General features: G+C 37.4%; 1 protein-coding gene and 1 long non-coding RNA gene across 2 annotated transcripts in view; both read left to right on the top strand.

Moving 5' to 3' along the window:
- The window catches only part of LOC109070849 (cadherin-17-like), a 31,442-nt gene extending 9,723 nt beyond the window's left edge, over positions 1-21,719 (top strand). Inside the window, exons 9-17 of the mRNA XM_042726834.1 lie at positions 3,929-4,054; positions 5,366-5,516; positions 5,607-5,819; positions 6,265-6,341; positions 11,398-11,589; positions 14,049-14,290; positions 15,141-15,271; positions 18,836-19,075; positions 21,546-21,719. Coding sequence (XP_042582768.1) covers positions 3,929-4,054; positions 5,366-5,516; positions 5,607-5,819; positions 6,265-6,341; positions 11,398-11,589; positions 14,049-14,290; positions 15,141-15,271; positions 18,836-19,075; positions 21,546-21,664 — 1,491 coding nt within the window. The 3' untranslated portion in view covers positions 21,665-21,719. The remainder of the gene's footprint in view (positions 1-3,928; positions 4,055-5,365; positions 5,517-5,606; positions 5,820-6,264; positions 6,342-11,397; positions 11,590-14,048; positions 14,291-15,140; positions 15,272-18,835; positions 19,076-21,545) is intronic.
- A 1,203-nt stretch (positions 21,720-22,922) lies between these two features.
- On the top strand, positions 22,923-25,104 carry LOC122137990. Its single transcript, XR_006155209.1, has 3 exons — positions 22,923-23,038; positions 23,146-23,271; positions 24,113-25,104. It is a non-coding gene; the product is annotated as an uncharacterized LOC122137990 (long non-coding RNA).
- Positions 25,105-25,433: the final 329 nt, after the last annotated feature.

Genomic DNA, 25,433 nt, shown 5'->3' with positions numbered 1-25,433 from the left:
TTTCACAGCAAAGGTGAAATCTGTTGTAGAAAGTGTCGTAGTAAGAAATGCTGGTAACACTTGCAGTATATGAACCAATTCTCACTATTAACTAGTTGCTTATTAGCCTCCCTGTTAGTAACATAATGGCTGTTTATTAGTACTTATAAAGCACATATTCTGCATGACCATACTCTACATCCCTTATCCTACCAAATACCTAAACCTAACAACTACCTATTAATAAGCAGCAAATTAGTTTTTCAGGTAAAAAGTCATAGTTACTGGTTTGTAAATAGTGAGAACTGGATGTTAAAATAAAGTTTGACTGAAATGCTTGAATACAGCCAGTGATATTTGAGTAAAATTGCACAGTATGCAGCGGAAAGTGTATATGATATGTTTTTGCAGAATAATCTTTTACAGTCACAAGTTATTTGTGGGTTTGTGGCAAAAGATCCTCCTCTCTCCTTCGTGGGTGCCTCCTACACACACCAACACCTTTCCACCCACTAAAATTCCTGGATCACACACACACACACAAACACACACACAGAGCTATATGTACTCAAGCAGGGTGGAAGATTTCTATGTTGCTTTTTAAACCTAAAACATAAAATTCCAACTTAAAAACATTAGGACTGTCAATAGAAATGACCATGATTGGAAGTTAGGTCCTGTGAATGACATTTGTAAAAGAATGTGTGTGCTTTTGTGAGTTTATTTATTCACAGTATTCATTAAAGTGAAAGTGACGTGACATACAGCGAAGTATGGTGACCCATACTCAGAACTGGTGCTCTGCATTTAACTCATCCAAAGTGAGTTGAATGAGTTGACAAACACACACACACACACACACACGGAGCGGTGGGCAGCCATTTTATGATGCAGTGCAAGGGAGAGCAGTTGGGGGTTCGGTGCCTTGCTCAAGGGCACCTCAGTCGTGGTATTGCCGGCCCGAGACTCAGACCAACAACCTTAGTGGTAGGAGTCAAACTCTCTAACCATTAGGCAACGACTTCCCCTTGTAGTAGTAGTAGTAGTATTTACCTGCTGGATACATTTTATGATAAAAATTATGCTTTTGTGATGTGGATACAGTATTGCAGGTATAGTATTGGTTTTAATAAATGCAACGGAATCTTAATTGAATCTTAAAATATAACTTAATCTTAACATAAAAATAACACAATGGAACATCAGATTGATATTGCATTGCATTATATTTAAATTCATTTATGCCAAAGAACTGTTGAGTCAGATGAGTACATTAATACGTGTGCAGTGTCTGACTTGCTTTTTTTTTTTTTTTTTTTTTTTTTTTTTTTCAATGGGAAAAGCCTTTTCCCACCCACTGGTGTGTGCTGTGATGTGCATGTGTGTGGCTGGAGTTTCATTGGTTATGAAACAGATTAGTGGTCATAAAGGACTCAGAGTCTCTCATTGCATCACTGCAGGTCAGCCTCGGCTATGCTCTCCTCATTTCATCCTTCTCCATTTTTCTATTTAAAATAGCATAGAGATGAACCTAAAAAAAGTTGATCTCAATCCTCTTAACTCCATGTGTTCCTACAAAACACTTTTGGTATTTCAGATAAAGAGCTTTATTTGATCATAATGCTTAGTGGATGGCTTAAGCTTGGGATGTCAGCTTTGTTTGTTTGCTCTCACTCAAATCCACCAAATACAGGGGTGACACAATTCAGGAGAGCAGCTGAACTGAGCAGCCACCCATTCTTCATCCCCATTTCATCCATATTGTGTTTAGCTGATGCCACAATAGTGCAATCACATTTTTCTCTCCTTCTTCATTCAAATTGACCTTACATGACAAATTACTGCTCAAGAGTCACAATTTGATGTTTGTGACTGAGTATGTATCAGAGACAGATAGGCTGACAGCAGAAGCATTTTGAATTGCCATGTTTAAATCAAGTCTGTGGAGGATGTTCAGCTTCAGGCTGAAAAAAAAAATGGCATTGTTCCAGTAAATCAGTGATCCGTGATACTCTGTAGTTTATTTTGCAAGATGCTGGTGTGCTTTAAAAATGTCTTGCTTAAACACTCTTCAGGGTGCTGGGATTTCACCATGCTGAATTTTAATGAAGTTCTAAACATAAGTTTAGGAGAAGCCTGATCATTCTGTCCTTCACACAAGGGTCTGCAAGGAACCACCTAATTGTGTCCAGTTTAGGGGGGTTACCACTACTGTAGCGCTTTAAAGTCAGGTGGGTTGGCAGTGACTAGCTTATTAGCTGGACCCCAAAAAATCAATCTGACAGTGATTACAGTGATACTGATTCTATGGAAGTTTGGATAAGATAAGATAAGATAAGATAAGATAAGATAAGATAAGATAAGATAAGATAAGATAAGATTTATATATATATATATATATATATATATATATATATATATATATATATACATTTATAAGCATAATATATGGCTGCATCATGGATGAGCTTTTTTCCTACTCCTCTTTGTACACTTTGATCAGAGATTCACTCGTATGACTCAGTGATGGAGCATTTACAAATCGGTAACACTTGAGGAGGAGGAGCAGGAGGCTACAGCTATCATCATAGACACAATAGTGACTGAAAAGATGTGATCAATTTAATTGTTAGCCAGACTGAGTGTCTGGGACACCTGCATGATTATAGAATGATATTTGACGGATGCAGTTAAATGATTTTGTTTGATTAGAGAAAGGGTGAGTATTTTTTTTTTTCTTGTGATCTTAAGAAAACAAAAGAGAACGAAAATAATAATAGCCTCCTAGGGCTCCTCAGTGTGCATGGATGGACTCTTTATCTCAAAAATATATTTTCAACATCCAACTGTTAACACTCTATCTTGCAGCACTACACATCAAAGGCATGAACTGACTCGTCCTAAGAGGATTCTATCACTTCTGTCAAAAACAGGCCTTGGAAACAAAATAGATGACATCACCTTAGCTGGTGCTCGCCATTTTTAGAACAGCAGGACGAGACATTAATCTCTTCAAAGCTCTGCTCTTGACAGTTCATAACAGTGTGGGCAGGTCATCTTTAGAGAGGGCCGCTGATGTATACAAAGTGCTTGAGTTTGGAGAGCCATCTCCATAACAAACGGTTGGAGGGCGAGGTATTGAGGAGATACACATGTCTCCTCTCTACAGGGTCCTGTCCTTCTTCGGTGCGTTTCCACACCCTTCCCAGGACCGTTTGCATCATTTGTCGCAGCGCAGTGGAAAATCCCTTCATTGTGAGGGCAGCTGGTTTGTTTTGGCAGGTGCCGGCCTCACCGCACTTATCAGCAGTGCCTAAACATGCAGGTTTTTCCTCAAACATTGTATCTCATCGTTGTTTAAATCTGATGTCCAAGCCATTTGGATGGTGCCCTCACATTGTATAAGGAAAGCAATCTTTATTTTAACATCAGCCTTTGGTTATACATTTACTTTTGCATTTAGTCATTTAGCAAATGCTTTTATCCAAAGCGACTTACAAATGAGGACAATAAAAGCAATTAAAATCAACAAAAGAGCAATGATACGTGCGCAAGTGCTATAACAATTCTCAGTTAGCTTAACACAGTACACATAGCAAGGTTTTTTTATCATATAATAAATAAAAAGAAAACAGGTAGAATAGATAAAAAGAATAGAGCAAGTTAGTGTTAGAGGCCTTTTTGCTATTGTTACTTGTATAATAAATAAAAAGAAAATCAAATGGATGGAAAAAAAAAGATTTGAAATATACATATATACTGTATATAACAAGTATACGTTCATTCAAGTTAACTACAGTGGTTTTGATTGGTTATGTTGTCTGTGTGTGTGTATTTGTGTGTGTGTGTGCATGCGTGTGCGTGTGTGTGTGTGTGTGTGTGTGTGTGTGTGTGTGTGTGTGTGTGTGTGTGTGTGTGTGTGTGTGTGTGTGTGTGTGTGTGTTTGCAGGTGAAGTGGAGTGGCAGTCCAGTTGAGTATAGTCTTGAGGGAGAGTTTCCAGAGATGCGCTTCACTATCAACAGAGAAGGAATAATTTACCTAAATGCTCCTCTGGACAGAGAAACGCAGGACCAGGTAAAAGTTAAAAACTTCTCTCATACTTTTATAGTACTAAATATGCTAAACACTGTCTAAATGTTATGAAAATAGAAACTCTAATGTGCAATAGGTAAACTCTTATGTAATTGTGTTGTTCTGTTTTTGAACATTTAAGTGATAAGTGAACAAGAATGAGAGTCTGGTGTTGCTCCAACCCCATTTTTAAAATTTTTGATGCTAATTTTTATCCCTTTATATTTATTCCTTTAATCAAGTAGTCCAGCTGGGATGTTAATGCTTGAGCCAAGTCCTGCACTCAAGCATGTTTTTGACAGCACACCAAATCCTGTGTCATGCTTGAGAATTAAATGAACTAGTAAATAATTAGTACGCCTAAATATACCATTCTAAATCCCAGTCGTTTGTTACTAATCACACAGTGTTGTTACATGACTTCACTCCTCCATCTATGTAACTGCCACATTCAAACCGCAGAGGAATCCAGTTGCAAGTGATGTGTCTAAATAATTAATACAGTTGCATTCGCACAAATTTCAGTTATTTATGATAGCCCCATTCTAACAAACTCACACCAGTAAATTTACAGGACTCATGATCAGTTGTCTGTTACATTATACAGTGCGAGAGAGCCCCTCTGCGGCATGTTGTGGCTTTTCATGTATGGTTTTGGTAATATTCAGAGATGCAGCTATATGAGCTTTGTGTCATCTGAAGGTTTAAAGCCAGTCACCGTCCTTTACCAGAGCTACTCCAGACAGTTTATTTGGTCTGCGGTTGACTCAAATCCCCTCCTTACTGAGGTATAAACTGCCTGTTGATTAATTAACATGGAACGCCTCAGTTGAAAAGATTTTGCAGTATTGGATGTCGCCATCTTTGATATTTACTTTAGTCACTGTCACTAGGTGATAGTCACAACTATAATACAAGCTTGACTTCAGTTGCACATACATACAGACAGTATTCCAGCCTCTGTCATGAACAGAACATTCACACTGTTAGTAAATGAAGCTGTCAATCCCAAACACTGACAAGTGTTAACGTAGCCTGAATGTCTTATAATATTCCACTGTAAATATGTCTGCTGACTGGAGATTCCCTGCCATCAGATAAGCCTTTGGATGTAAGAAACAAACCAATTTTCCATACATTCTTATTTCGTTTTTAATAATTTTTCTATTCAATATGTAGTACAATTGGGATTTCAGTGAGCATGATTTCTTTTCATCATGTACTCCAGGCCACAGATGACTACAATACATCAGCAGACTACAACACTGATTTCTTTGCAAATGAGAATTCACAAGAATCCCTTTTCCCTTTTAGTTTCATATTGACATAGTGGTAGAGAGGCCAGATGGCAGAGAGATTGCTAAGCCCGTGGAGCTGCGAGTGATGGTGGGGGACGCCAATGATAATAGGCCCACGTTCCCACAGATGCAGTACCACACTGTGGTCAAGGAGCTTGCGACTAAAGGTTAAACACACAAACACACACACTATAAAAATGCTGTTTAAATACTAAAACAAAGCAGGTTTAGCGAGTGGTATGATCTTCTGTTTACAGGAACAGAGATTCTCACAGTCCAAGCAGCTGACAACGACGATCCGAAAACCGATAACGTGCGGATATTTTATCGGCTGGTGAGCCAGATGCCTGAGACTCCCCGGAATTTGTTCCGAGTGGACCGGGACTCAGGAGTGATCACAGTGCAGGCGGACAGCATGGAGGGCACCGCTCCACAGTGCACACTCACTATCACGGCAGAGGACGCTAAAGGTCGACGCATCCCCAACACTTCTCAATGCTAAATTAGTCTAGTAAAATGGCACTACGTAATTACCAGTGTCATTTTGTGCAATTTTCTCTGATTGGTTTGTGTGATTAGAGACACCTTTTTTCATAATTCACATTGTGATGCTCAAACATAATTTCATATAACACTTGAGGTGGTTACTGTAGTTATGCAGCATGATGGAGCTACTATAATTGATCTCTGTCATTTTATGGACCCAAATAATGGCTCTCAAAATGTCACTTCTTTCCACACACAAAGTGTGACTAGTGTGTCAGCTGACATAAATAATATGCCATGTAGAATCTGATATGCTGTCACACAGTAACACTAGATATTAAAAGATAAACAATATATTAACTGAATTCAACATAACTACCAAAAATCTTATTAATAGATAATCAATATGTTCTCTGACTTGTTTCTCAGGACTAAACAGCTCCTGCACTGTCATAGTCAAAGTTCTGGATGAAAACAACAACCCACCAATCTTTTCCCATTATGAGGTATGGACTGTGCACTATGGGGACTGCTATGTCTCTGTTATATAGTATTTTTAGTTTTGTGGTTGAGATCAATTCCCTTTAGACACTTTTGATGTTTTTGCTGTCACCTCTGTCATTGAAAACCAGAGCATTGTTTATACTTACAAAGCTATGCATTTATTTTGTTATTTTCAAAATTGTTATATTCAAGGTACCAGATCTCTACCTGAAAATGTATTACATTTAGGAATGAATGATGCATACCATATAAATTATCAGCCAACTTTATATTATATATTTTTAATTTATTCGTATCAGTTGATATTGGATATACCTTCTCGATTTTTATATTTAGGTTGAAGGGATAGTTCACCCAAAACTGAAAACTCATGATTTACTCACCCTCATTTGAACCTGCATGCATTTCTTTATTCTGCGGAACACAAAAGAAGATATTTTGAAGAATGTTGGTAACAGTGTAGGTTCCAATTAACTTCTATTGTATATACAGTACTGTTTTGGTTACCAGTATTATTTTTCTTCTATAATACTTCAGAATATCTTCTTTTATATTCCACATAAGAAAAAAAAATGGATTTGGAATGACATGAGGGTGAGTAAATCATGAAAGAATTTTTATTTTTGAGTGAATGTGTGATGGCGAAGGTAAAGCCAATTAATTGAATAGTTAACCATCAAATTTACCATTAAACCATAATTTTTAGCAAATCTCAAAATAAGTTTTTTGAAAATTAATTAATTAGCCCTGTTTTTTTTTTTTTTTTTTGCTCTGTGTAGTAAAACACAGAAATTCAGTAAACACCTTATTATGTATATTTTGTACAGGCAAGCATATGAACCCAGAATATAAACACAATGTGCAAAGTGTCACGTTAAAGGAGACCTATTATGCCCCTTTTCACAAGATGTAAATTAAGTCTCTGAGTGTGTATGTGATGTTTTAACTCAAAATACCTTACAGATTATTTTTTATAGCTTGTTGCAATTGCCACTTTTAGGGTATGAGCCAAAACAAGCCATTTTCGTGTCTATCCTTTTAAATGCAAATGAGCTGGTGCTCCGGGGAAGAGGGCGGAGCTTCAAGAGCTCAAGCTCGGGCAATACCGGTGCTAGCCTTGGCAAATAAACACTCCACTATTAGTACAAGCCTGTTATCTTTACAGAAAATGCACTCAGTTTAAAAGTAAGTAATCTTATTTTACTGTGCATAAAAAAATGCTTTATGAATTAGACAGGAGCAAGGTGCGATAAAAATAACTCATGGTCCCATCGCTTGCTATTACAAACTTTATAAGCCCCACTTGTGATTATGAGCTCGACTAATTCCAGCGGTCGACTTCACATTGCTTTCATATGCAGGTTTAACTCCCACTTTCCTATTCACAATCAATCTGGTAGCACGTGAAGGCAGCATCAGTGAAAACAGACAGACAATGGTAGCTTTAGCAACATTAGCCTTACAGAGTGCCAAGAAGCTCTTTCAGAAAGGCAATTTGGAAAACTAACGCGTAATACTTCTTCTGGAGGTGTAGCTGGATCACGAACAGATGGCACAGCTTCATCCTTCAGGAGCAAATTTTGTGCAAAACCTGCTTTATACTGACCCTCATTCACAAAGCAGTCTGGTGTAAATGATTTGTGTACACATAAACAAATTTCGGTAGAGTTGAGGGATCATTTTCTTCAAAAACAAAATGAATCCATCTCGTCTTCAGTGGCTCAGATTTCGGGAGTAAATGGAGAGAGCTATGTGGATTCATACATCCAGCTACAGAACACCTAAAGTGCTTGGGAGACATTCTCGTCAGTGCAGTAAGGGTGGACTGTGTACAACTCGCTGTGTACTCACTCAGGGCGGTTCTATGTTAAAACGGCAGTGTCTGTCAACTTTTGTGGGTGGGGCCTGTGGCTAATGTGACGTCAGATTAGCAGCAATGCTGAAAAACAGGTCTTTAGGAGACACTGCTTGTTACTTATGGGCAGGGGCGTCGGACTTGGGGTAAAACCAGTACTGATTACCAGGGCCTAAAAGGAAGAGAGGGCCCTTGAAATGTCTGGAATATATTTTATTTTACGTGGATATTTTCATGGTGGGGGGCATGGGGGCCCATCAGGACTCCCTATGCATAGGGCCCGGGATCTTGTGCAACGCCCCTGCTTATGGGGATAAAAAAAATAAAAATAAATAAAAAGTGGGTGGATTTTTATCCTTATAGTGTGGTTGTGTACACACACTGCCAACACACATTTATGACAAACAACAACATGTGAAAGTGAATTTTGCATAATAGGTCCCCATTAAATGGTTTCCCATAGAAAACCATTATAAGGAAAACACTGAACCATTAAGCGGATTTCGTTCATATTCCGACCTCATCTGCTTGCCTATGTTAACTATGCATAATTAATATAGTGATTACTGAATTTGATCTTTTAATATTACTGTTTTAAATATATTGTGGGTGCTTAATATGGATTGCAAATGGCCAAATTCTTTTGAGAGGTGATCTAAATATTTGCAGCTGTAAAACAGATGGAAAATTTATAGGCTTGTGCTGCAGTTCTATGGATGTTTTGCCCTCCAGGTCTTCGAGCCGGTCATGTGACTGAAAGCTATCAATTGATCTGCCCCAATGACAGGTCAGCGCGGCGCGGGCTCTGGAACATTGCACTGTTTCGTCCCACTTTCAGTGCATTTCGCTTCCCAGACGTATGGCTAAACACTGGTCCTCTCGCTCTCAGTTATGTTGCTTCTACTGGCTGTTGCTGTAGATATGCAATGCAGAGAGATGCATATGTGACGCCCTCTTCTGGAGATGGTGTGGGTATCTGCAGCTTATTTGCATTTAAAGCGATACACTCCAAAACAGCTATTTTTTTAGACACACCCCAAAATTTTTATAATTATCAACCAGAACAATAACATAATTTTTCACTTATATTGGCCACTATATTGACCAGAATGTTAATATCAGTACATAATCGCATTGAGTAAACAAATAAAATATAGACTGCTGTGATGTTAATGTGGAGCATAAGATCAAATTTTTGCAGAACATAACTGATTCTCCTATTTTTGGAAAAAAATATCTTATCCTGAGGTGATGTTCTAAATATGACCACTTACTAATTTGTAGCACTATCTATTTATGGTACATGAGTGCATATGCAGAACAGCCTTAAGTGCCTTTCTTATGTCATCATCTTTGTTCACTGATGCAGCCGAGTTGAATAACATACAGTGAGATGCTCACTGACTACAGTGACGGGAAGAGATGAGCAAAAGGAGAGATGGAGAACAGAGGCAGGATGGAGGCAGGCAGTGGTTCCTGATTTCTGGAAAATACCCTGTGTGTTTACGCCTACGTGTTGTGAATAATACAGGAGATGTACGTGGGTGCAGACAGAGTGCCGGTGTGAAGATGGAGGGCAGCAGCAGTGGAGGGATAAAAAAGCAGCGCTGGCATGAATTCAGCAGGTATATTTAGATCTGCTTTGAAAGAAGAGGAAGACATGCCCTGTTTTGCATTCTGGAAACATCCATAAAGCTCTCCTCACTGGCTTTGTGCCTTTCATTTTCATTATGTATCCCCTAATTTAGTTGACAATAAGTTTTAGGCACTATGATGCAGCCAAAACTTCTTAGAGGAATGATGTTTTGATGAATGGTGCTGTACTTATATTAATGAACAGCATTGTTTGCAGAAATACAGGACACACAAACACACATTTTTTACTCTCCTGTGAGACACTGCTTATTTTTAGTTTTTTAGTTTTATTTTTTATTTTTTACTCTCTCTTAAAGTATTATTATTTTTAGAAGGTCATGTCTGTATGTCAGGAGTATATCTGGGAAGGCTGGAGGTGTGTTGGCAGTCATTGGTTGGGCAGACCAGTGAAGAGTATCTAGCATCAGAATACAGCACTTTTAAGACTATGAAGTTTTCAATGTCAGCAACACTATACCAAGTGGCCATGGTTGTCTAGTTAGGTGTGGTTAGCTCCCGCTGGTAGATGTTGAAAGTACACCTATGAATCCAGAAAGCATCTTTCTCCACTGCTATTCAGAACAAAAAAAAAAATAAAAAATGGGACTGAGTAAAGGGGGACCAGAGCTATTGGGGGCCCACAACATTTTGGTATTTTTAATATAGTTGAAAACAGCTGTGCTGCTTAATATTTTTTTTTCAAGATTTTCTGATGAAAGTACATCATGACAGAAAGTACAAAAGAATAGTTTTTTTTAAGTTTTTTCTTTTCTTTTTGTAACTATATTAATGTTTTTTTTTATTACTTTTGATCAATGTCAATGGATTGTTCACCCAAAAAATTAAAATTCTGTCATTTACTCCAAATTTGTTCCAAATCTGTATGAATTTATTTCATTTGTTGTGCAAAAAAAGAAGATATTTTGAAGAATGTTGGAACAACTTGAGGGGGAGCAAATGATGACAGATTTATTTATTTATTTATTTATTTTTATTGCTAAATAAATTTAATAATTTCTTTAAAAAAAATAAAATAAAATCTTACTCACCCCCAAATTTTGAACAGTAGTGTTTACTGATAATATTTAATTAATAAAAATTACACATTTTATCCAGACATTTGTTCATTGTGTTTTGCCTTAGAAACTTAAATATAATTTAAAGGATCTGACCATATAGTTGTCACAAATATTCTATTTTCTAATCACACACTTTTTAATGATTTCTTTATTCTCCATTTTTATCATAATTACATACAGTATCTTAGAAATATTGGTAACACTTTAGATTAGGGAACACATATTCACTATTAACTAAGAGTTTTCCCTCAAAAAACTCAAAAAACTGTTGCTTATTAATAGTCAGTAAGGAAGTTGTTAAGTTTAGTTATTGGGTAGAAAGGGATCTAAAATATGGTCATGCAGAATAAGGCATCAATATGTGCTTTTAAAGTACTAATAAACAACCAATATGCTAGTAATATGGATGTTAACAAGCAAGTTAATAGTGCGAATTGGTACTTAAAATAAAGTGATGCCAAAATCTTTCAATCATTTCTGTCTCTCTAGTATGGACCCTTCCACCTGACTGAGGACTCCTCAGTGGGCACCACAGTCACTGTAGTGTCGGCATGGGATGCGGATGAGTGGGGTGGAGACAGCTGGCAGGTGGACTACAGACTTGAATCTGGGAATGAGGAGGAGGTTTTCACTCTAGTGACTGACAGATGGACCAATGAAGCTGCCCTCATCCTTGCTAAGGTATCGCCTCTGCCTGCATACTACTGCCAGTCATACAGACAAACATCAAACCATATTGCACTTGTTTTAAAGAATGCGCTTTTAAAGCACAAGCATACTTTCAATGAAGGGGTTGGGAAAAGCTGAGGATTTAAAAAAAGACCTCTCAGTGGTCTGTTCTTTTTCACCCAATTAGGAAAAAAATCTTGAATTATCCCCCTGACATAATGTGATTGTTCTTTGTTTATACAACTTTTAATCTGTGATCTGGAACTGATGTTCTGTTGGAAACTTCTAAACACATCCAAGTGAGCCACATGCAGTTTTGTGAAGTGCTTACAGAATGGAACTGACACTGGAGATACTCATCGTCAAATCGTCAAAATGTATGATCGTTCATACTCATAAGTTACTATAATTATCTCTGTGTTTACCTTCATTGAAGAGTTTCATTTATGCTAGCTGGTATTTTTATAGGTAACGTTATGTACATGATGAGGTTTAAGTGTTAAGTTGTTCTCCACTCAGCCCTCAAGAGTTCAAACACTACTTTTCAAACAAAATATTTCACAAAGAGTTTATATACTTATCAAAAATGGTGTGAACTAAAAATGTCGTAAAAATAACCCAGTTTGTTTAAAAAAAAAAAAAAATGGCTCACATTATTAAATTACCAGAAAGTGTCTAGTATCATTTGTTGTCAAATGCTACTTGGTTTCATCAAACACAGTTATATTTATACATATTAAGTGGGACTTAGGTTTTTAAACAATTTTTGAGGTCATTGTATGAAAGCAATTTAGCAGACCATTCATCCAGGGCTCAAGACCTGATCCACACCGTGACCCACATTCCCTTCAGGTGATGCAGTTGTTCCACTGATTAGTGTCACTGGTTCCCTTGATCTCAGACTCTGTCCACCCCATATGTGATATACAACAAGTTTGATCCATTCCTGACATCTTTTATTCACCTTTCGTCAGATTGTAAGCTGCTAGCTGATGACATTTCAACAGAGGGTTTATAAATCATTGTATTTACATATGTGTCAAGGAACTGAGGCATTTGTTTTACTTTGTGTTCATCTGTGTTTTCATTTACTCTGCACAACTCTCTCTGTTGTTGTTCTGTGGCCCAGTAATTAAGTAGATGCATTGTATTCTTAATTAGCAAGCGCTAATTACAATATGTCATGTTTGCAGCATGGGCGATCGACACTGGAGTCCACATATATTTTGTGTTTCTCAGTAGAATAACTGTTTTTAGGTAAACAACAGTAATAAATGGAATTTGTGTCTGTTGCCTTGAAGCCTGTTAGAGCAATGTTTTTACAGTTGTCAGGAGCTAGTATGAACAAAGGATTTGAGAACAGCTCATTTGGTGGCAAGTGTAATGAACACACTCATGTAACTTTCTGTAACATTATTAGAAATGCATTGTTGTAAAAAGAGAGCTTCTTAAACTGAATTAGAAAAAAGAGGTCAAAGTAACATGACAATTAGGTTCTCATTTTCCTGATGTCATAAAGTTGAACCTGCAAGGTTGTCTGGTTGTGGAGAAGTGGCCAATTAAGTCTTACCTGGTCATCAAACACTAATACCAGGTTTCTGGTCACCATTAGATTTGTAGATCCTAGTTGTACAGGACACTGTTGTTGTGGTTGACTGAGATAACATCTGGAATAAGGGCAAAGAACGGCAGAACATCAGGGTCTGGTCAGAATGCTGTCTGCTCTTTAAAATAAAAGTGAATTAAGTGACTTAATGAATTAAATCAAGTGAAGTTTGGATGTAATATTACTAGTGGAAAAAAATGGTAATGCTGTTCACTTCCAGTCAGTAGCATTAGTCTCTGTTTTTCTAATTTTCTCCTTTCTGGGAACTTAAATCATCATTGTTAACAATTATAGTCAAGATGATTTTTGTTGATTTTTCAACAAACAAGCTTTAAAGGTGAAACCTTGAGAATTAAGTTAAATGAGAAATGAAAATGTAAAGATGACAATTACAGGTATGGACAAACACAGTGTTTTGACATTACCGCCCACTCTCAGATCGACATTTATCTGCATTCTGTTACCTTTTGTATTACAGCCCTGTTTTCCTGGAAGACAGCCCAGTGCAGGACATACAGTCAGATTGATGTCAGCAGGTTGTGCACATCCACAGAAATATCTGACCTTCAGTTTGATGAATGACATCAGAGCATATAATGGGTCATTCAGAACCTGATTTGAGCACATTTTACCTTCAGAAATGCAGGTTGACACATTGTGATGAGTAGTGAGACACTCTCAGATTGTGCGATTTTGTCCTGGTCTACAGTGTGCTGGTACAGATTATGAAGAGAAAATCAGAGCACTGCCTTTTTGTCTTTTTTTTAATGTTTATAATTACAGAGTGGCTTTATTTTCTCTTAAAGCCATCCTCCATGCATCAGAAAAACCATACTGTACTAACAGTGTGTTCATTTGTGTGCAGGTGCTGGACTTTGAGAGGGAGAATGAGTACATACTGGTGCTGAGCGCTCAGAACTCAGTTGCTCTGGTCCGAGGCAGATATGGACCAGCATCCACAGCAACTGTCACCATTTTTATCGATGACATCAATGAAGGGCCCGTTTTGTCTCAAAGCCATTATGAAGTCACTGTCAGAGAAGGGGAGGAGCCAGGACGTGTTATTGCCACAATCAGAGGTTATGATCCTGACTCTCATCCAATCAGGTAAGGTGATTTTTCACTCATTTAAAGTAGTACAACTACCTATCACAATACCAGTTGCATCTATACATCGATTCCCACCCTGCAACATTTTCCAGCTGTCTCTTACATTCGTAAACTACGAGATACCCCAGAGTAATAAATCTCAATTTATACAAAATAGCAAATTCTCTAAATCTAAACCACACAGAGGAAATGCACTATTTGCTTAAACACTAAAACCCTTAAAAGACTCTTAATCCAGAAGTGTACACCAAAATATAAGCATGCAGAAGCACTGTAATTGTCAATTACTGTGGTCTGTTCAGGTTGTGGATTGTACACAATGTACAAGCAGGTGTTATCCTGTCGTTCAGATGTTGTCACATAATTTCATGTACCTGACATGACTGATTCTGGCTCCTTGGCTAAACAGCAAATGAAAGTAGTGCATAAAAGGCATCTGGTGTGATTTGTGAGGACTGCCTCAAGAATAGTTATTTGTTTATATAGATTCCAATCGTACATTTTCAACCGGAAAGTGAAAAAAAAAAATCTTAATCTTGATCTAAAATACATCAAAAACAGTAATATTGTAAAATATTATTACCATTTAAAATAACTGGTTTCTTTTGTAATATATTTTAAAATGTTATGTATTCCTGTGATTGCAAAGTTGAATTTTCAGCAGCCATTAATCTAATCCTTCCGAAATCATGCTGAAAACCTCTTAGAAGATCATCATCAAAAATACTTTAACAAATTCATACCATTTAATTCATCTTGCCATTATAATCTTTTATAATCCATAGTGTTATAATTGCTTGATTAGGAAAGAGAATGATAATTCAAACTCTCACTGTTCTTTCAACAGGTATTCACTGAGAGGAGACACTAAGAAATATTTCTCTATTGGGAAGTACTCAGGAGAGCTCAAGATGGTCCAGGCTTTGGACAGAGAGGAGAACAGCACCTACACCATGGAAGTGGTGGCTGAAGATGGGCGTATGAGATATTTAACTACCTCCTCTTGCTGTGCATTCACTGTGGAGGGCTGTCAATTCATGTTCTTTGTTTGAATAAACATGTCCATCAAACTGAAGTTATTATACAGAGCAAGTACAAGAAGAAGATGCTATCAATGCGAGACATCTGGGGAAAATCAACATCCCTCGACTTTCTCTTTCAAAATCATCAGCGCTGCCGAGATACTTGACATTTCAAAACGCTGTGACAGGCTCTATTCAGTATCAAATCTCATGTAAAAATTCTGGGCCACATCCACACACAGTGAGAGAAATCTCAGGCATTGTAACTAGCAGTGAATGAGTCACCATCTGAGATGTTGTGGCGTGTGAACGATGTGTGTGTGGTATAGAATTCCACATCATTCCTCCGCACCTGAACGTAGGGCGCAGATCAAAGGTTTGAGATGTGAAGGTCACACAGTTCCCCCACCAATTACCTTCTGCTCCCATCAGTGTGCTCAGATGAGAAATCAGTCCAGTCCGGAATGCTCAGTCACAAACGTTTACGGAGGAGAAAAAAGGAGAGAGATGAGACGAGAACAAGAGATATGACTCACAACTCCCTGTCTTTCATGCTCTTGAGTTTTGAAGCAGGGTCGAAAATGAGAGGGAGGGTATAAGAGGAGGGAGAAATAAAGAACTATAGATGATAGACAAAAATAATACACCTACTTCAGTATCTGAGAGCTTCTGACCTTCATTGTATTTTACTCTGGACTGCAGAAAGAGATTCATAAAAATAGACAGTGAGGGTTACAAAGCTGTAAGAAGGAAATTATGTCAAATGCTTTACAGATATTTTTAAGTATGAATATTATATATATATATATATATATATATATATATATATATCAACACAATTCCTTCAGTGTGATGTTTGATTGAGTATTGTCATAAACTATAGTTAAAGGTAAAGAATGCACTACTCATGTCACCTAGTGTAATTACAAAAATAAAGTAAGGATTATTCTTATGCGTACAATATTATTTGATATTGATTTATTGATAGTAAACAGCTAACATGTGCCAAATATTAAGTTTAGCTTACCTTTCAAGAAGAAGCTCTTGATTGAAACCCAAACATTCCATTTAAGTCCTACATCTTTAAAAGTGAGTCGTTTATTAGTGAAGGTGTCTTCAAAAGGGGGTAAAAAAGGTTTTGGCAGTGACATAAATTTTGTGTTTTGCAAAGTTTGCTCCTTCAGTATTTGTAGATAATTTTTCCACATGTTTCTATGATATACTGAAAAACAATGATAAGCATATCATAAGTTTTAAAGGGTTTTATTGGCAAAAAAATATATAATTAGTTAATATTTACAGTGTTGATCCTTGTTCTTCATAACCTCTGCAATTCGCTCTGGTATGCTGGATATTAGCTTCTGGGCCAAATCCTGACTGATGGTGATCCATTCTTGCCTTATTAGTTCTCTGAGTTGATCACAATTTGTGGGCTTCTGCTTGTTCACTTGCCTTTTGAGGACTGACCACAGGTTCTCTGTGGGATTGAGATCCGGGGAGTTGCCCAGCCACAGATCCAATTTTCAATGTAATGATCTTCAAGCCACTTCTTTATCACTCTTGCTTTGTGACATGGTGCTCCATCATGCTGGAAAATGCACGGATCACCAAATTGCTCATGCATCGTTGGAAGTCGCTCTTGCAGGACATTTTGATACCATTCTTTATTCATGACAGTGTTTTTGGGCAGAATTATGAGAGATCCCACTCCCTTGGTTGAAAAGCAACCCCACACATGGATGGTCTCAGGATTCTTCACTGTTACAGGACACACGTCACCAGACTCATGGTAGCATTCGTTTTTTTTTGTTCTCTGAACAATCGATTTTCTAGAGGTCACAAACAGTCAGAAGGGAGCTTCAAAGAAAATAACTTTGTGCCAGTCTTCTGCTGTCCAATCCTTGTACTTCCTGCAGAATTTCAGTCTGTCCTTGAAGTTTTTCTTGGAGATAAATGGCGGCTTTGCTGCCCTTCTTGACACCGGGCCATTGTCCAAAAGTCTTGGCCTCACTGTGAGTACAGATGCTCTCACACTCACCTGCTGTCATTCCTGAGCAAGCTCTGCACTGCTGGAGACATGATTCTGTAGCTGACTCCTCAGGAGGAGACGGTCCTGGTGCTTGCTTACACTCTGGGACGTCCTGAAGACTTCTTCACTGCAGTCAAACCTCTCTCCTTGAAGTCCTTGATGATCCGGTAAATGGTTCTTTCAGGTGAAATATTCTTTGTAGCAATTTCCTTGTATGTGAGGACATTTTGATGCAAAGCGATTGTGGCTACACATGTTTCTTTGGAGGTAACCATTGCTAACAAGAACACCATGACTGGAAGAGCTTCTTCCCTCCTTTTATAGCAACCACTCTGCTCTTACAATCTAATTAGTATGATAGTGATTTTACCTGACTAGTACTCCTTCAAACTTTCACATGTGCTGTTGATAGATTAGTCAACTAATGTTAACTGGCCGTTTTGTGTCAGGATTAAAAACAGTGGAATCGGTTTGTTTTGTTTTTTGTTTTTGTTTTTTGTGAAAATTTCAATTTTTTGGCCAATGAAGCTTTTAGCAATTATTTAAAATGCATCTGATCACTCTATACAATAATCTAGAAATAATGTGAATAAACACCACAACATCTTAAGCAGCAAACTTTGCAAAACATAAAATGTACTGTATGTCACTGCCAAAACTTTTGGCCATGACAGTAGGTGTCATAACAAAATATGTTATTACATAAAAGTATGAAAATGTGCATGTTTTGCAGGACAGGCATAAAATGCAAATTCACCCTGAAATTAGATGCAGTTTTATTCATCCATTTTCTGGGGGCTCGCTTGTAGGTTTTGTGATTCTGGCTGTCATTTGCGAGATAAATGTGTAAAGTTGGTTATTCCTTTTCAAATCAGTTTTTATTGTTTTATAATACGGTAGCTCTCTCTGATGCCATTGAGCTTTGTAGCACTAATCTCAATCTGCACAGCCTTTGATACATAACTTTACCAGTATTTAGCATCAGGTTAATGTGTGTTTTAAAACATATCCTGCAGCAAAGAGGCCGAAGAAACAGTGCAAGCAGCAGCTTAATCTAACAACATTTTAAATCCGCTGAACAATGGCTTGATCTCCCGAGCACAGTATAATAAAGCTTTTGAGGTATGGCATATGGTGTGGATTCTATGTAGTTAATACTCTTGCAAGTATAGTAAAAAAATTACATCTTTTCATCATTTACTTACCCTTATGACAGTCCAAACCTGAATGACTTTCTTCATCTGAAACAGAAGATATTTCGAAAAATGTCTCAGTCTTTTGTTATTTTTGTTGCATAGGGTGAAATTCAATAGTCACCAAAACTGTTTGGTTACCAACATTCTTCAAAATTTCGTCATTTTTGAGTGAGCTATCCATGTAAGAACAGCAACCATTTCCAAATAGAAACATACTGAAATACACTTAATGTACACTAAGTACAGCTAAAGATGAAAATGATTAATATGTTCTGCCACCTCTTCTCTCCTTCAGGTAATTCCTCTTTGTCTGCCTCCACACTGGTGACAGTGCACATTCTGGATGTTAATGACAACAGCCCAGTTCTGGTGGGTGATTATTCCTGGAAATACCTGTGCACACCTCGCTGGGAGGATCAGGCTCTGGTTCTGGCCTCTCGGGACAGTGATGGGCCCCAGCATGGAGGAAGGCTCAACTTCTCCCTCCGCAATGACGCCACTGTTCGCCACAACTGGAAGCTCACTCCCATCAATGGTTTGTCTCTTTCTTTACCCACTTCAAGCCCCTCTACGTATTGAATAAGTTGAATGAGAAGTGACAAATCTGTTGCTGAAGAACTACGTGACCCGTCTTTAAAGATCTATTTGTCTGTCAGTCATTTCAAAAATACATGTCAGACGATCCTAATTTGCCCAAACCTTCTATAATCACAATAGCGCTGACATGCCCGGTTACGTTGACCTCCTCTAGCAATGACGTCAATGTGGATAAAATTAGAGATTTGAAAAGAAAAAAACTGCTGTTCTGTGGCTGTAACATCCGTGCAGTCAAATTGAGACGTCATCAGAACTGGGTGTAATGCTTTCCACCTGCTGAATCACACACACAGCGCAGGTCTAGGGAGAAGAGCGTACTGACAAGGAAATTGCCCTCCATGTCTAGTGTCTTCAGACAAATCTGTGTTGGATGTAATAAGCGTAATGGCTTTCTTCCTGATAGCTTCAGGCATCATTAATGTGCCTAGCTCATGCCGGTGAGCAGGTTGACTTAGGTGCAGCGTCTGAGTCACGGACCAGAATCCAATCAATTTTGATTCTGTTGTTCACTCCTTTTCTTTCACGCTCAATTTTTTCTTCTCGATCTGTGTCTAAGTTTTTCTCATGGTTTTTTTTTTTTTTTTCTTGTTGTTAATAGATAAAAAGGCCCCCTCTAGTGACATGGGGTAATTATGTTGCCTTTAATTTATATGATCTCACAGCTGGGGCCGGTTGGTTGAGAGGCTAAAAGTGTACTTTCATTGACTTTTCATCTAATTGATCTTTAGACATCCAACAGTGAGTTTCTTTTTTTCCACACTCACCTCTCTCTCTTCCTTTTTTACTCATCCAGCTTTACATGCTCCATCATGAAAGCATGTCAAGAATGATGGTGAGGGATGATGTAGTCTGGCGTCTGTCGATCTCAATTTTTTATTTCACCCTAAACACGTGTCTTTGCTTGTGTGATGTGTGTGTCCACTCATGACACAAGCACATCCACATCTTTAATGTCAGATGTAGTTCTGTTCCGGAATATGAGCTGAATTTGAATAAAGGATAAAAAAAAAATAAACATTCAAAATTGCAAATAAGATGTCATCTGCTTGCCTGTATTTAGTACGCATCATCAGTAAGGTGTACACTGAATTTGATCTTTTAAAATCACATCGTTAAGTGTTTTTCATGGTAATAGTTTTAGGCTATCCAGCTGTTTTTAGTGATTGAAATACTGGCAGGTGCTGTATATGGATTACACATGCCCAAAATATGAAGTCTGATCAAATATATTTGTTTTTCTTCATTTGAGAGGTGATCTTAATATTCAGGGCTTGAAACAGATGGAAAATTGACACGCTTGTGCTGCAGTTTTCCCGGTCTCCATGTCAGTCACATGAATGAAAACTATGAATAGGACCAAAAGATAGTTGTAGTGTACTGTCTATTTTGTGTAGAATAAATTTCTTTAAGTGCTTCCACCAGAAAACTTTTGATGTGGAGGCAATGGGCAACATATTGGTCACCTCTGACAAGAAAGATACCTGTGAGAGATAATCCTGTACTAGTACTGGTGACCCCTTTAGTCCCCAGTTGATGACTAGCATCTTAATAGCTCATTTCCACTGAGCGGTACGGTACAGTGCCATTCAGTACAGTATGATTCGGTACAGGTAACCCTGATCAGGCTTGTGTTTCCACTGCCAGTAGTACCTTACTTGGTAGGCGTGGTGTATGCTGGAAAGTGGCGATCAACGATAAACCACGACAATAAGCACAACTCTGCCTCTTTTTGTTAAATGTCAGTTTTAATGAACGATAATAGCCATTATAAAATTATAAAGTATAAGAGGCTTATATAAGAGGAAATAGAAGACAAAAGCAGACAATTCAGTCAAACATATGCTACAAAGTCAGCGCTGTACTACGGTAAAGTTCAAATTAAATATATAAAGTTAAACGTAATTTTGTGCTCAGCCAAAATGATATGACCAGGAACAAATAATAGATTCATGAGTTTTAAACAATTACCTTCTTGCCTGCAAAACCCTTAAAACTACATTTCATGACACAATAACAGTAATATTTAGAAAATTATGTTGGTTTTGGGCAATGACGTTAATAAAGGAAGCCATAAAGGACTCTAGTGTCAAAGGACACTAGTGGGACTTCTTGGACCATTGATAAGAGTGAGAAGAGACTGATAACAGCCCCTTGTTTACTGGACTGAGTTCTTGCTTTTGCGTCACACGGCCAAATCCCGAAGAGTGAGGAATTTTTCCATAAGATTTACTCAGCAGCATTACACTCGATTGCTTGACTTAGCAATGGACTTAGTAATATTAACTTGATGCTAGCATATTTTAGTGCATTGATAATATTTATATTGTCAAGCCAACAGAGCATTAACATTGTTCTTTATGACTAATCTTTCATGGAAATGTAAGCTGGGACTTCATTTTTTCCCACAGACACTCACACCAATCTGTCTTTGAATGTCCCATACCTGCCTCCAGAGGTTTACATCGTACCCTTTACCATCTCAGACAGCAGCTCTCCACCCAGAAGCACGTTCACCTCTGCCAGGTAACATACACGCACTTACATAGAACTGAATGAATGAAAAGAGAGCATGTTTACGTAAAGAACAAAACCATGTACGTCATTTCATTACATTCATACATTGCATTCACTAGCTGTCTGAACACAATGTTAAATGGACTCATTGGAGACTGTAATGTTCACTGGAGGTCGCAAATGACATTTTTAAATTTAGATCTCTCACAATGTTCCCCCAACACATAAAGAACGCAATTAAGCCACGTTTCCATCATAGAGCAAGCAGAGTCACGTCATTCACATTATTAAAAATGCACAAATAAGCTTAATGACTGTTCAGTCAGAGGATATTTGAGAAACAATTTAGCACTAATGTAGTCAGTATTTGTAATGATGGAGCCTTGTTTTCTCATAAAGCTTACTGATGTGAGGTTGTGAGAATAGGTGAGGGGTTTTTTTTCCATGTTAAATCCATTTTTATTTAGATTTTGCCACCTTATGCATATTTTCTGGAAGGTTCATTGTAAAAAGTAAAAAGCAGTTGAAGTTTAATTCATTTAAAAATAAATAAAACATGCATACCTGTTACTTTAAAAAAATACTGGTCTTATCACATGAAAAGAACATTTAAAAATGATTCATTCAAATTTAATACAATTTGGGAATTTAATAAAAACTTTATTTTTATGTTGAGCATACTGTATGTGAATAGTAAGTACATTATCTGACAACAAGGGGTTCTCAGCGAGGCCACAGGATGATTTAAAATTAATTTATTATTAATTAATAATTATATTAAAAAAATTAAACAATTAAAATGCTAGAAAACAAGATATAATCTAAAATTATATTTATAGTGAATCATGTTTCATTTAATATATCAACACTGCCAGTTAATAAAAAAGATTATAAAACAAGCAGTGTTGTTGTAATTACAGCAGAAATAATTATCTTAGCAAATATGGGAGTCTTTTGAGTCAAAAAGGTTGAGAACCAATGCTGTGTGTTTTTGTGTCCGCTTGGTCATGCATTCACATTCATTAGTTTAATAGATTCTTTCTTGAAACATCCTGTTCACACAGTCTCCAGTGATGCATGGCATGGCCACAGGTGCATGGCTCCTCTCTCTTTCCCTGTCACGGTCTTATCTTGTCTGACTCTCTTGCTAGTTTCCCACGAGATCTCCCTGATGCAATCACCTTCACCTAGTGCTCCATAAATATGTCCTATTTTCTGTGCCCCTCTAATGCATTTAAAACGAGCTTAATGGTCGTCATTTCTCTCAGAGTGACGGTTTGCCTATGCAGTGTGAGGGGGAACTGTAGAACAGCACCAAAACAGCCTCAGGGCATGCCCACTATTCAGTCAACAGTGGGCATCCTGCTCGGAACCCTGGGAGTTATAGGTGAGACATGTACACAGCTTATTCAGAACATCCTAAAATGATTGGAAACGGAAGAGGATAACACAATTTGCAGTTCCTGCAATCACATTTTATGTTCTTGTTTACAGGCGTCATACTGATTGCTAAATTTGTGAGACTGTCTTACCAGAATTCAACACCACCAAACAAAGGCTGCCAGGAACGTGTGCCACTTAAAGTCTCTCACTAACTTCTGAGAGTTTTTAGATCATTCGGTCAGTTGGTTACTACAGTTTTGGAAGTAGCATCAACACTGAGGGATTTCTCTGTTTAAAGTCTAGTTTGCTAACATTTGAGAACATATGATTTTGGTTTTAGTGAACAGTAACATATTAGACTAATATATATATATATATATATAGAGAGAGAGAGAGAGAGAGAGAGAGAGGGAGAGAGAGAGAGACAGAGAGAGAGAGAGGGAGTCTAATATGTTAGTGTTCACTAAAACCAAAATCATATGGTATATATATATATATATATATATATATATATCGATTAGTACCACTGTGAAGAATTCAAAACTTCTCTCTACATGTGATATTTCTATGTTATTTATGTTTTTAAGCCATGTTGTTACTATCTTTACTGCAATCGTACATTAGTTTATAATAATTAGTGGTGATTTAAAAATGTGGGATCAAAAAATAAATCAGTTAATTAATTTTCTTTCCTCTTTGAGTTGTGTGATCAATGAACTGAAATAAAAAATAATCAGAAAACAAGCTCTGTTTGATCACTCATATACACTCAGTTAATTAACTTTATTTGAATTTATTTGTTATTTATTTGAATGCTTGTTTACAATCAAATAGATAGACACAGTACAGTGTCATTACAGTACAGTACATTATAACAGTACAGTTACAATACAGTAGTGGCAATTAAAATGTTTGGAATGATAATTACATTTTTTCCCTCTGGCACACGATTGATTTAGTTCAAATGTAATAAACAAGCCACTCATGATAACACATAATAATAAAAAACAAAAAACAATAAAACAAAAAAAACAATAAAAACATTAACCTCATTCATGTTTTTTTTTTTTTTTTTCAGGCCAAGCTGTTTTAGAGATGGAGAATAATAATCCCATCCCCCGGGATAATAACCAGGCTGAAACAGTTTCACATTTAGTGAGACAGGAAAGGTTACCCACAATCCCTTTTAGCCAGCCATCTCCTGTTTATGTTGAGATGACACTGGCGAACGTGACCCAGATGACCTTACAAGTATGCTATATATTGACATTCAGTGCGCCAAAAATAGCCACGCCACTGAGTCACAACAGTAGCCTTCCTGCTACGACTGTAAACGAAGCCTGTTTGGCATCGAATGTATAGCAGGCACTATTATGTTCTGCTCAGGTGCTCTTTTAAAATATTGGTAAGCGTGTCACATTGCCTCATGCACTTCCTGTCATGTTTCTGCTAAATCTTGCCATGAGGACATCATTTGTGTAATCTCTCAGGATCTATTTCATGATTATTCTGCTATTAAAGCATAGAATCATAATATCACATCCAGGGTTGCTCATTCTGCCGGGGCGTAAGGAAAGAATTGTAACATCCAAAAACAACATGCTGATTATTTACCCTCCAGCAGAGTTCCCAATACTGACGTTTTCAGGATGTCCCCTAATGTAATCTTAAAAATACAACATGTACGCAAATACTACAAAATATGAATTGCTTTTGGAACTGTCAACACATTGCTTTGCTATGAACAACCCCATGAGGGTTATGAATGGTTATGGTTGCATATTTTTGAAGGGCAGCAGCCCAAAAGAATGTTTACAAAAGACCCAGTCATTGCTAGGTCAAGCCTAATAATACTGTGAAAGGCGGGGTCTATATTTAGATTCTCTGGCCTTGTTTTAGTTCTCTTAGGATCAGATCGGTACAGCTGGCTAACAGGCCAGATTATACTATCAACCAGCTGAAACTGTGAGCTTTAGCTTTTTAACCTTTGTCAAAATGTATGTACATTTTGTTATAAAGAGAGGAAATGCAAACTGAAAAACAGGGTTTTGTAAAACTCCAAAAACGTACGTATTGATCACAGCAGTTTCCAGCTGAAATGAATATTAGCGGCAGTAAAAAACCCATAATTTTTTCCTGTTAACACATATTATGAGCACAGGGTAAAACATTAATAAAGATGTATTATTGTTTGGTTCCTACAGAACAGTAGTTGAACAATATCTGAAAACACTTTTATCATAGTGCATAATTGACCCTTCGCAAAGCCCCGCCCCCTTCATTACTGTTGCTACATCCGACAAGTCATGGTGATCTCACGCCACACATCATGTTCTCACGCCGTGAAACTGACAATCTGTCAACAGACATGACAGAGCAGGTTACTTTAGGTATGAAAC

The sequence above is a fragment of the Cyprinus carpio genome, chromosome B7 (genome assembly GCF_018340385.1).
Source record: "Cyprinus carpio isolate SPL01 chromosome B7, ASM1834038v1, whole genome shotgun sequence".
NCBI classification, from domain to species: Eukaryota; Metazoa; Chordata; class Actinopteri; order Cypriniformes; family Cyprinidae; genus Cyprinus; species Cyprinus carpio.
This window is presented reverse-complemented; position numbering and strand designations above follow the sequence as displayed.